Raw genomic sequence first — 12,146 nt, 5'->3', positions numbered from 1 at the left:
CAGGTGTGTGTGCACTGTTGATAGAAATCATCATAATCATAACAAGAGACTCACAGTTCACAGAACCTCATGTCATGTCTCATGTGAACCTCACAGCAGCTGTGTCGGGTAGACCTGCTACAGAGGAGGACGCCAGGGGGGCAGATTAGTCAGAATCTTTTATAAACTGTTCTTGGTCTAACATGCTGAATATATTGTGATATTTTTCCATGAGAAAGGCAACATCCATTTTTTGTAAAAAAACTCCCCAATACAGGGGAGAAGTGGGTTTTCCCACTATGGCTTTGCTCAGAGTGAAGAAATGGCCTTGAATTCCTAGTGTTTTCCAACGTGTCCACTGTTACGTGGGGGTCTTTCTTGAGTTCATTTTGTTATAAGTTGGTTAATGGAGTTTTTTCTTGGAGAAAGTAGATCTGGGCTGCATTATTTTCTCTGTATCAATTCTGTAAAATCAGTTCTGAATTTCGAATATCTGCTTTGTTAATCTCCAATTGGTAATTACAGGGACTTAAGCTTGATAGTGATTCAAAGTCTTTGGGTTACAATGTGTCGTGCATGCTTAGAATGTGTGTGTGTGTGTATAAATATATGTGTGTGTGTGTGTGTGTGTGTGTGTGTTTGGTAGGGCTGCTGTAACAGAGTATCACAAATAACTTAAACAGCAGGAATTTATTAACTGACAGTTTTGGAGGTTAGAAGTACAAAGTCAAGGCACAGCAGGGTTGGTTCCTTCTGGTGTCTGTGAGGATCTGTTCCAGCCCTTTTGCTGTGGCTTGTAGATGGCTGTCTTCATGCTCACACGGCATTCTCCCTGTGTGCATGTCACTGTGTTCAAATTTCCCCTTTTTATGAAGACACCAGTCATATTGGATTAGGGCCCACCCTAATTACCTCATTTTAACTTGATTACCTCTGTAAATTACCTCTCTTCAAATAAATCACATTCTGAGGTACTGGGGGTTAGGACACCAATATACGAATTTGGGGAGGACACACTCAACCCCTAACTCACTCTCTCTCTATATATCTATGTATATATCCCCCTTCGACACACACGAATATAGTTTGATATGTGATATATTTCTATGAAATCTTAAAGGCATTTTATTTTATTTTATTTTTAAGATTTTATTTATTTATTTGACAGAGCAAGAGAGCACAAGCAGGGGAGCAGGAGAAGGAGAGGGAGAAGCAGACTCCCTGCTGAGCAGGGAGCCCGATGTGGGGCTTGATACCAGGACCCTGTGATCATGACCTGAGCCAAAGGCAGATGCCTAACCATCTGAGCCACCCAGGCGCCCCTTAAAGGCATTTTAATATGTGAGTCTAAATAACCATTGAGCCATTATTGCATAACATTTCTGGAAAGTAGTGTTTTTGTCCTGTCTTACTATGGCCTCATAAGGTTAACTAGCTTGTCTGTACCAGAAATAATAGAATCACATCTTATCCTTCCCTGTCCCCACTCTTGTTTCCAGATTCCCAGAATCTTGTTTTCTCATTATGATAGAGGAATTACCATATTTTAAAAAGAACTTTTTTAAAAAAGATTTTATTTATTTATTTGTCAGAGAGTGAGCACAGCAGGGGGGAGCTGCACATAGAGGGAGAAGCAGGCTCCACGCTGAGCAAGGAGCCTGACACAGGACTCAATCCCAGGACTCTGAGATCATGACCTGAGCCAAAGGTAGATGCTTAGCCGACTGAGCCACCCAGGCGTCCCTAAAAATGACTTTTAGAAAAACAAATGGAATCCAAATAGAGCATGGAGTTTAGTAAATACTAATGTATTAATATCACTTCGTTAATTGTGACAACAAACCAAATAAAGTTGTACCATAGTGAACTAAGGGTTAACAACAGGGAAAACTGGGTAGGTGGTATAATGGGAACTCTTTACTATCTTTGCAACTTTTCTAAATCTAAATCTAGAACTATTCTAAAATAAAAAGATTATTTTTTTAAAGATTTTATTTAATTGAGAGAGAGAGAGTGCTCGAGCACAAGCTGGGGGGAGGGGCAGAGGCAGAGGGAGAAGCAGGCTCCCTACTGAGCAGGGAGCCCCAATCCTGCGGATCCCAGGACCCTAGGATCATGACCTGAGCTGAAGGCAGAAGCTTAACGGACTGAACCACCCAGCACCCCAAAAGTTTAATACTAAAAAACCTTTTATAATATAAAATATTTTCTGGTATATATTAAATAGGTTATTAACACTGTATTAAGAATGGTCATATAGTTGTATTGTTTTTATGCCATTGCATGTCTTTCTGTACAGAGGAAGGGATTAGATGTGGCCTCTAGAGGACAGTGTTGGGTCATAGAAAGATTTTCACAATCTGCCCAAGATGAAGATGGATTTACTTATTTTTCTTCTTCCTTTGTAACCACAAGCCCTCTGTTTATTCATTATTCCTCTTTGACTTTAAAAAAAAGTCAAAGAAAATGTATGCCTTCTCTGCTATCCCGATTAGCTGGAGATCTACTTTAATTTGCTGTTTTTGTGCAGTTTTGGCTCTTCACAGATAGATGGGGCAAGAATGATTGTCATTTTCACCCTGGTGTTCAGAGCCCTGGGGGCTCGTGGAAGTCCTGTGGGAGCCTGGGGAGCATCACGGGGCACATACTATGTGTTGTGAATTCTCGCGTGGTAGAGAGAGTGCTAGAGAGGTGGATTCCCTTTGGAAACACTACAAACCATTTGTAGATTGATGAGGATGCTCATAAAATACGGAGGGGTTTTGATCTCTCAAGGTCGAGACTGTTTGCTCCACGGTGATTTGTTGGGGGTGGGGTGGGGGGAGAGGGAAACAGACCAGTGCTCTAGCTTCTGGTGCACATTTCTGGAATAATCAGCATAGAAACTCACCATTTTAATTTAAAAATTATCCCTCCGAAGATCGTCTCATGGGATTGACATTTTATTTTTAAGAGGCTGCCGGGGTAGGTAGTTATAGAGTGCGACTCAAGCACATCGGAGCCAGGTGAACATGAATTTGCAAAATCTTGCCTGCCTCGAGGCAGCTGAAACAATTGTTCATGTATTGATGGGCTCAGAGATTCTGGAGTATCATTCTGTCATTAGATGGATGACAATTTCTGTTGATAGTGGAATCCGAGGGCTCCACTCATTCTGGGTGAGAGCATCCAGTATAAATACTGGAAAACAGTCATTTGGACAACAGGGTATTCCACTTAGCAGCACCTTACAGATTTCTTATTTTTTGCTCAAAGAATAAATCTGTTAAAAGGTTCTCTGTTGAATTGGGATAGATGAGCCTTTTAATGGGATTTTTGAAAGGGAGTGGAAAATTTACAGCTCCTTGTAAATAGCCTGACATGAAAGTTCAGATCAATAGTGTTTTATTCAACCACAACATCAAAGTGAACCTATGGTCAGGAGTCTCTCCTTCTCATCTAACAGTGCTAGATACCAAAATTTCTGTTTCTCAGGTGTAGTGTTCTCTTATTTAGTGGTGGTATAACAAAGTTCCATTAACTATATAGGCATTTAGTAATTATTACAGTGATTTGATATGTACTTTTTCCTTGAGATATGATTGGTCCCCTAACCTGGTCCCTTATCCCATGTTCCTTATCACAGGGAAAAGCATTACTCCATCCCATTTGTGCAAGTCAGAATCCTTGACTCCTCTCTTCTTTCTCATCCTTGTCCATAATAGATGCAGCACCAGGTTCTATTGCCCCCCCCTTTTTTTTAAGATTTATTTATTTTTAGAGAGAGAGAGAGCATGTGCACATGACTGGGTCAAGGGGCAGAGGGAGAGGGAGAGAGAGAAAACCTCCGACAGACTCCCTGTTGAGCGTGGAACACCACACGGGGCTCGATCTCACGACCCTGAGATCATGACCTGAGCTGAAACCAAGAGTCGGACACTTAACAGACTGAGCCATCCAGGTGCCCCTGGGTCCTATGGCTTTTACTACTTAAATATTTCTTGAAACCATTCACTTCTCCCCCATGGCCACCACTCTAATCCAAGCTCTATCACAGCTGCTGAGCCCACCACAGAAGCCGCCTTGCCCACAACCAGTGTGATCTTTCACACGCACATCTACCAGACCTTCAGGGATCTCCCGTTGGTCTTAGGATAACAACCAAAGCCACTCTCATGGACCATAAGGCGCTGCAAGGTCTGGTGTCTCTCTCTCCCTCTAGCCTCATCTGGAAACATTCTCCTCCTTGCTCCCTATGCCCCCTAGCCTCCTGGCCTCCAAGGCCTCCTCTGCCTGGAGTCTCGTCCCTGATGGCTTCTACTCACACTTTATACATCAGCTCTGGTGTGAGTCCCCATGAATGCCTTTCCTGATCTAGCCTAGAACTTTCCTTTGCTCTACACTCTAATAGACCCAAGCTCCTTCACTTCACTGTGTTTATAATTAGACACTCAGCTCTGTTGTTTTTTGGTTAATCTATGTCTCCACTACCAAATAGAAACTCTATGAGCAGAGACCATGCCCAAGAATGCTCATTATCAAATTCCTAGCCCTTGGCATAGTGAAAAGGAGTTGCTCAATACACTTGTTGAAGTAATATGTGGCTATTTTTTACTGAATGTTTAGGTAGAGGAAGAAGAACCCACTGGATACATTCGATTTGAAAAATTTCTTCCAGTGATGACCGAAGTACTACTGGAGAGAAGGTAAGAAGGTACATGCAATTGTTAAGGTAAAGTAATGATTAGAATTACATTAATTTCAAAACGCTTGGCTTTTTCACTTTGTATATTATACTCAACCAAATATTTATCCTGGGATAGCTCCCTCTGACTTTTCACTATACCTCTGAACTGCCAGGTGAAATGTGCTTAGAAATATCAACCACTTTTGTATTAATCTTATAAGCAAAGTGCCACAAAAGTCATAAATCAACAACATGTTTATTATCTTCTATTGTGAACTATCAGTGAGAATTCACCCTACCTCTTTTTCTAAGGAACGTGTAATGTTACCTTACCACAGTTGGTTTATAGTAGAAATTTTGTTTCCAAATAAGTTGATTTTCACAATGATGAAAAAGGCTAATAGATATCATCACATAGGCCAGTGATTTTGAACTAAGTATCTTCTGTGGGTGTGGAGTGCTTTCAACTTTCAGATCTAGAAATCCAAACATGTTTCAGTGAGGGAAGTATTATTATCCTTGTACCTTAGCAGCTTTTATTTCATTTTATGTGATCATTTATTGTGTAGAGACTGAGCTAAATACTGTGGTATGTGCCCCTTTTACTGCATAATTAGATACAGACCAAGTCCAGAAGATACCCTTCTTCGAGCGTTTGAGGTACGTGAGCTCCAGATTTTATATATATGTATGTGTATGAAAAATTCATCCTGTAGAATTTATTCACCAAACAAAAAGCTATAATATCTACCCTTTCTTTTCTCTTAGGTGTTAGATCCATCTAAACGTGGATTTCTGACTAAAGAAGAACTGATCAAGTATATGACTGAAGAAGGTAAGAGTGATTTATTGCTTATTTTATAACTGTGACTTATTTAAGTGATAAATAATTTAACAACAATTATGGAAAAATTCTAGGAGACACTTTTAAATCAATCATTCTGGTTGAAAGAGTTATTTACTATTCCTATTATTTTGGTATTGGTGTGGTTTCTGTTTTGTGGGGTTAAGTGGACAAAGGGTAGGTTAAGGGAAGATTGATTGTTGCCTTATAGGATTTTGTAACGAATAAAGATACTTCTGTAAATTGAAGTCACTCCATTCACTTAGAGTATTTTTCAGAATGAAAGCTATGCCGCTTGGAAAACGTGAACTGTCAATCATTATAAATCAATAGATTGAAGATTTGAATTGGATTATATAAAAATTCTTTTTTAAACAGCTTTTCAGTTGATGAACTTACAGATAATACAGCCTCCATTGAATGGAATCCACACAAACTTACAGCTTTTTATGCTGGTGGAACTCTATATTTGCTTTGAGCTTGACCTATGCACGCACACACATTCAGCCATCGAATCGGCACACCTATCTATGCCGCCATGTTTCCTTGAGGCACTCTCTCTGCTTCGGCTGATGTGTAAGTTTGTTTTCCCTGAATGTCAGTGGCCTAATGGGCGTTCTCTTGAAACCATGTTTCCCTTGGTCACCTCCCCAATCTCCCATCCTTTGTTCAGTTCACTGGTTTGCAGATCGAGTCCAGTGTGATTCAGAGTTGTAATCACTTGAGACGGAATCAGAAGTGCAACTAATTGCGAGGAGGGGAGACCAATGCTGCGCCCACCTGCGCAGCTGACTGGACCGCGTCTGCCTGATGCACCACGATGTGGGGCCACAGGCAGCGAGGGCAAGAATGACATGGCTGTCACAGCTGCCACCAACCTCTTGTGACACTGTAACAGATGTCTTAGGAGTTCACATTTTAAGGGGAGTGAATCCTGGATTATATTAGGCAATATGAATTGGCCAGAAAGAGTTCATTGTCATTAATATGGTGACCTGCTGTGTGGAGGTGAGGGACACTAAGGGCAGTGAGAGGTACTAAAATCTCCATTTCTCCAGGATATTTTACTGGGGGAAAGAAAAGTGACATAAGACAGTTCACAATATAAGACAGTGGATTCTCAGGATGGTAGACTTTGTATGGGTGAGTTACTGAGAGCAGGGGTAAAGTCTTATGCGTTCCAGCCCCCACCCAGTCAGTCTCAACAAATGTGTGTTGAATGAATAAATGAAAGAATGAATGAGCAGATGAACGAAGAATGTGTGAAGGGGCCGATGGAGAGAGATGCATCTTGATCACACAGTGTGAACAATAGCGGGGAGGCAGGGGTGAGTGTGATATCACGATATCACAGAGTCTATGAGGGGAGAGGGCCCAGAGGGTCTTGCTGGCAGACAGCAGGAGACGAATCTGGGGACATCTGTGGGTTGGCCTGTTGAGGTCTGGGCTCGGGGGTTGGAAGTCACCGTGTGGGCACCACAGAAGCCTTGGAGGGTGCTGAGCACATGGGCCTCGTGGTGCAGGAGAGATTGTTGGAAGGTCCATCTGGTGCTGGCGGTTCATCAGAGGAGTGGCGAGACCCGTCAGGAGGCTACTGGGGCTTTTGAGAGAGAGCAGGGGGAGGGGCAGAGGGAGAGGGAGAAGCAGACTCCCCACTGAGTAGGAAGCCTGATGCGGGGCTTGTGTGGGGCTTGATCCCATGACCCTGAGATCATGATCTGAGCTGAAATCAAGAGTCAGACACTTAACTGACTGAGCCTCCCAGGTGCCCCTGGTGTCTTCTGTAAGTGGGGTAGCAGTTCTTACCTCTAATGAGGTACCTGGGAGGTTAACTTAGTTAATGTATCCAAAGCACATAGGTCAGTGTCTGGAACACAGTAGCTCTCAATAAATAGTTGTTATTAGTATTCTTTTAAGGACTTCCATGGTGCCCATCAGAATTCATTGGCAGTGGATTTAGCCCGGTATAAGAAAGATTCAGAATCTGTCTCCATAGGCTCTGTAGGCATTCTTGTCTTAGGATGTAAGTATGGTTTCAAGAACTTGACACACTCCCCTTGTTTCATAATCTGTCATCATTGTCATCACGATCACCACTTGAATAATTTCTGTAGTACGAGCTGAATTCCTGAATTCCACCTGTTCATGGTGGCAGGTGACAAGCTCAGAAGGTAAGTGATCCTCAGGCCTTGGTAACTCATCTGCTCAGAGAAGACTCTTTAGGTGGGAAAGTGGCAATTTTGATGTTTCTGTATTTTTGCTTAATATCAGGACAAAGTTCTTTCTTAAGTAGTCGGCAATATTTCCAACATTCATCCTGAGTTTGCTTCTCATCTTGATGAAACTAATGTCCAAGATGATCCTCAGCTACTGTCTGAATCCAGCGAAAGCCACAGATTTTCTATGCCACTTTTGGTTTCGTTTGACAGCAACACTGGGCCAAACTATAACAAAGAGGGCCGTTTAGACACAGTGGATGAATGGCATCTGTCCCTGGGCTCAGCTGGCATCATGAAGTTGGCCGGACCTGGTTAGGGAATATTCAGAGACCTAGTTGTTGCAGTTCGAGCCTCTGCTCTTCAGCAATTTGCATCGAGACCATGTGGTCCTATCCTCACACCCTTGCAAACGTAATGACTAGACTCCCTAGAAAACTGGGACTTCGGGTGAATCCTTAGGCAATCCCAATAGCCTTAATTTAAAGAAACAACCTTGTTCAGGATGTCTTAATGTTCTCCTGCTGTGTTGGCTCAAGTGATCAATTTTATAGGTTGCTTGAGCTATGACGTCTGCAAGGTAAAGTAAGCCCCAAATCTGCCTGGGGCACAACAGCACGCTCTTGGAATCTCTGGACTGGTGTGATGTGCTGACCCCAGGGCCCCGGGAGGGGAGCTGGCGACCCAGCGGGGGCCTGTGCAGTTGCAGGGCAATGAAGCTGGCTGGTGGAAAGAGAAAGAAGACGATCAGAAGATTGTCAGTGATGAATCTCCCTTCTTATCTTTCCCAGGTGAGCCTTTTTCTCAGGAAGAAATGGAAGAAATGCTGTCTGCTGCCATTGACCCAGAATCGAATTCCATTCATTACAAGGACTACATAGCCATGATGGTGGTGGATGACAGCTAGGTTCTGGAGACGTAATTTCTCACCGAAAGGATGACCATAGAGATGGCCTGTCCCTATTAATTTCACATCTTATAATTTCTACACATGCTAATTAATGCCCAGTGACAACTATTTCACAATACTTTGTTTTTTAAAGATGAACACAAATTTATTTGGTATGTCTGCCTTATGGAATGACCAATGGCTAATTATTTTAAAGCTTATTCTTAAAAACATTTTAACATTATCCGTGGATTGTTGTGGATTTTCTACAATAAAACCCCGGTGACCTTCAAATTCATTACGCTGACAAAATGAAGAATGACCAGAAATGATCCAAGGTTTGGCATAGAAAGATCTTGGGTGACCACAAAGTGAGGACCAGTATCAACGTGGTGAAAGCAACAAATAACAAACCTTCAGCATCTGGATGGGGAGGGGGAGTTGTTGAAAGGAATGTTAATAATTAATCCCTTATGAGTGTCGATTACAAATCTCATTTGAAATGTTAGTAACTTAGTGTAAAAATGTAAGTGTGCTGATCCGGTGTGTTACCACTGTGCGGAGTAGCGAATGGAGTTGAGGTCACTGAATCTAGAGACAAGAAGACTGAATGGAAATTGACAACTTAAGGAGTGACCGTTCTCTTCCGGTCTTTAGAATTCTTAGCTATTCTAATCGAATTTAAATTAAAAAATAAACAAAAAAAGAATTCTTAGCTATTCAGAATAGCTGCTGTGAGAATATTGCTCTGAATACTGAGTAAGAATATTGAGAAATTGTGTGGTATGGAGGAGCTACAGCTGTGGGAAAAGCAGAATAAAGTCTGAACACAAGGAATCATGATGGAGAAAGACCCAGGGACTTACAAGCAAAGGGCAAAATAAGGTGAAGGAAAATGAATAATCTTCCATAACCTATGTGTTCTGTCATGCACACACAGTGATTTCTATTTGAAGATGCTTCCCCCCCAACATTTGATGTTGCTTACGATTCTTCCTCCTAGGCATGCAAGACAGGGGGCTGCTACTGGAGAGATGATTTATCACTGTTTGTTCATTGGTTCATGAAACATTTATTGAGTATTATTAGGTACTCTGTTAGGAACTGGAGTCGCGAGGTGGCTCCATCCCTAACCCATGAAGGTCACGGTTTAGTGAGGGAGATCGGCAAGTCAGTCAGCAACCACATTTCAGCCTGGGGCACATTCAGGGTGCTGTTGAAGTGCAAAAGAGGGCAGTTCACTCGGCCTGGTGGGTGAGTTTCTGGGTGAGGAAAGGGTCTAGTGAGCAGAAAGGGCCTCCCAGATCAGGTGACACCTAAGGTAGAGGCGAGTAGTTTACTAAGCTGGTGGCGGGACACAGGGGGTTTCCATAGGGGAGCAGCGAGTACAGACACCCTGGGGGTGTCCTAAAACATGGAGCACTCTGGGAATTGAAGGTAGTGTAGGAGACTTGGGGAACATGGTGAGAGATGAAGTTGGGGTGGTAGAGAGGAGCTGTATCGTTAAGGATATCGGGTTGGTCATACAGTTAGGTTTTTCGTGTTAGAATTTGGACTTTTTCTGAAGATCACAGAGAAAGATCATTTGTAAATTGTATGGAAAATGATCTTGAAGAGTCGAGACTAGAAGCAGGGAGACTAGGTGGTAAGGGACTTGGTTGGTGGAAGGGGATAGGTTGGGAAAAGCCAAGTGGGTGGACAGCGGGTGGATTATAGATAGCCATTTATTTAGTGAGAAAGTCAAGAAGCAAGTCAGGGTTGGTGGGCAAAATGGGGAGTTTGGCGGTGGACATCCTGGGATCGGGGACCTAGTGAGACACCCAGGGGAGACATCCAATCAGTTGGGTCAGTAGGAGGAAGATCTAGCAAGAGAGATGGATTGTGGAGATCTCAGCAATAGTTAAGGAAAAAAGTAGTAGAAGAGTAGTGGAAAGGAAAAGGAAGAGCGTCGACAGCGCAGGGGGGACATCAGCATTTAAGGGCGAGCAGAGGGGGAGGAGTCCACGAGGGGCAAGGGGGAGAGGAGCACAAGGAGAAGCCAAGTGCCGCAGAGAGGGCAGGTAAATTGAAGACGGAAAATGTCCACCAGTTGTGGCAGAGTTCACTGGTGGCCTCTGAGGAGCAGATTTGGTGAGTGACAGGGTGCAGGGTTCAGTGGCTGGAGGGCCAGAACACTGTGGGCATGAGGACAGGGCTGGAGAGAGACCGCAAGGCGGAGGGACTGATTTTCAGCAGAGTGGAAGCATGTGGGTTTGTCCTCCGAGGGCTGAGGGCCAGCACAGAAGCTGAAGACCCTAAGGAAGCAGGAGGGGCTGGATCCCAGCGCAAGAAAAGGGTTGCTCTGGGGTGGTTTGGAGCAGCGAACCAGCGTGTACAGCTTCTACCCAATGGCCTCGGTTTCATTGTCGAACGAGGAAGAAGAGAGCGGGTTATGGAGCAGGAGATGAGCAAGAGCCCATGTAAGGATTTTCAGGGAATCCTGGAGGATTGTGTTCAGTAACCCAGGCTCAGGAACAAGCACGGAGGGTTGCTGTGTTGACTCAGGGTTCAGGTTTTGGCATCTGGGATGGAAGGAACCGAAGGTCCAGGCAGTTGGGGAGTCACGAGCACGCAGGTGTAGTGATGGTCCGTGGAGCCCTCGTATGAGGGACAGATGCGGGGAGGGGCAGCTACCAGACTGAAAGGGGGCAGGGCCTCAGGACAAGCCTCTACAGGCAGTGACTAGTGTGGCCGGGGGTTGGGGGGGGCGGGGGGGGCTGGCTCCCCTGCCATTCCCGAGTAATAACCCAGGCTGCTGGAATAGCAAATACAAATGAGGGTGAGGAAGCATCACTTATGGAAGGTGCAGCGATGGGAGGCATTTGTGCCTCCCGTTTCCCAGAATTCTGCCAGGGTTGAAACCCAAGTGGAAGGTGGGCGTGCGGCTCACTTAGCCATGTGTGTGAGATTCACCACCCAACGGGGGTCTGAGCCACATGCCTTTGGGCCAGGGTGGAGCAGCATGGGGAAGGGGGGTGTGGTGGCCCCTCAGACCCCTTGTGATCCGGGACACACTGCAGCCGCTGAGGAGGGCGGCAGGGACGTGAAAGGTCCTTTAAGGCAGCGGACCCGGGGACACGTGGTCCAGCAGCAGTGGCCAGCACCAACATGCTGCGGCGAAGCGTGTGCCGGTGCCCGGGGCGGAGAGCCAGGCGTGGACTTGTTTGGAGCACACTGGCTGCTCGGGGTTCTCTTCTAGAAGCCTGTTGCCCTGCATGACCCCGGTGCCTGAGAAGCACAGTTTGGTGAGTTAGCCCCGATGTCTTCATAATCTTTCTGAGTAGCGGCGCCCTCCTTGAAGGATGCCTCAGGATCAGGTGCTCCCGTCTAGAATTCTCTCGAAAGTTCCGACTGATGTCCTACTTCACAGCCTGTCTCAAGGAAATTCTCTCTTTAGTAGTCATAAGAGTTAGCTCTTTGGAATCTGATTCATTTATCTTTAGCACAAATTTGGGGTTTTTTTAAGGCCTCCAAAAAAGAGCAACACAGACTTCCCACAGAAATCTCGTTTTA

The 12,146-nt window shown here is 44.5% G+C and overlaps 1 protein-coding gene across 4 annotated transcripts in view; it reads left to right on the top strand.

Moving 5' to 3' along the window:
• The window catches only part of DRC8 (dynein regulatory complex subunit 8), a 115,033-nt gene extending 106,141 nt beyond the window's left edge, over positions 1–8,892 (top strand). For all 4 annotated transcript variants that reach the window (XM_081824482.1, XM_081824483.1, XM_081824481.1 and 1 more), the window contains 4 exons: positions 4,585–4,664; positions 5,263–5,305; positions 5,414–5,480; positions 8,497–8,892. In XM_081824482.1, coding sequence (XP_081680608.1) covers positions 4,585–4,664; positions 5,263–5,305; positions 5,414–5,480; positions 8,497–8,612 — 306 coding nt within the window. In that variant the 3' untranslated portion in view covers positions 8,613–8,892. The remainder of the gene's footprint in view (positions 1–4,584; positions 4,665–5,262; positions 5,306–5,413; positions 5,481–8,496) is intronic.
• The last annotated feature ends 3,254 nt before the right edge of the window (positions 8,893–12,146 follow it).

The sequence above is a fragment of the Leptonychotes weddellii genome, chromosome 6 (assembly GCF_054177405.1).
Source record: "Leptonychotes weddellii isolate Sample4059 chromosome 6, ASM5417740v2, whole genome shotgun sequence".
Lineage (NCBI taxonomy): Eukaryota > Metazoa > Chordata > Mammalia > Carnivora > Phocidae > Leptonychotes > Leptonychotes weddellii.
This window is presented reverse-complemented; position numbering and strand designations above follow the sequence as displayed.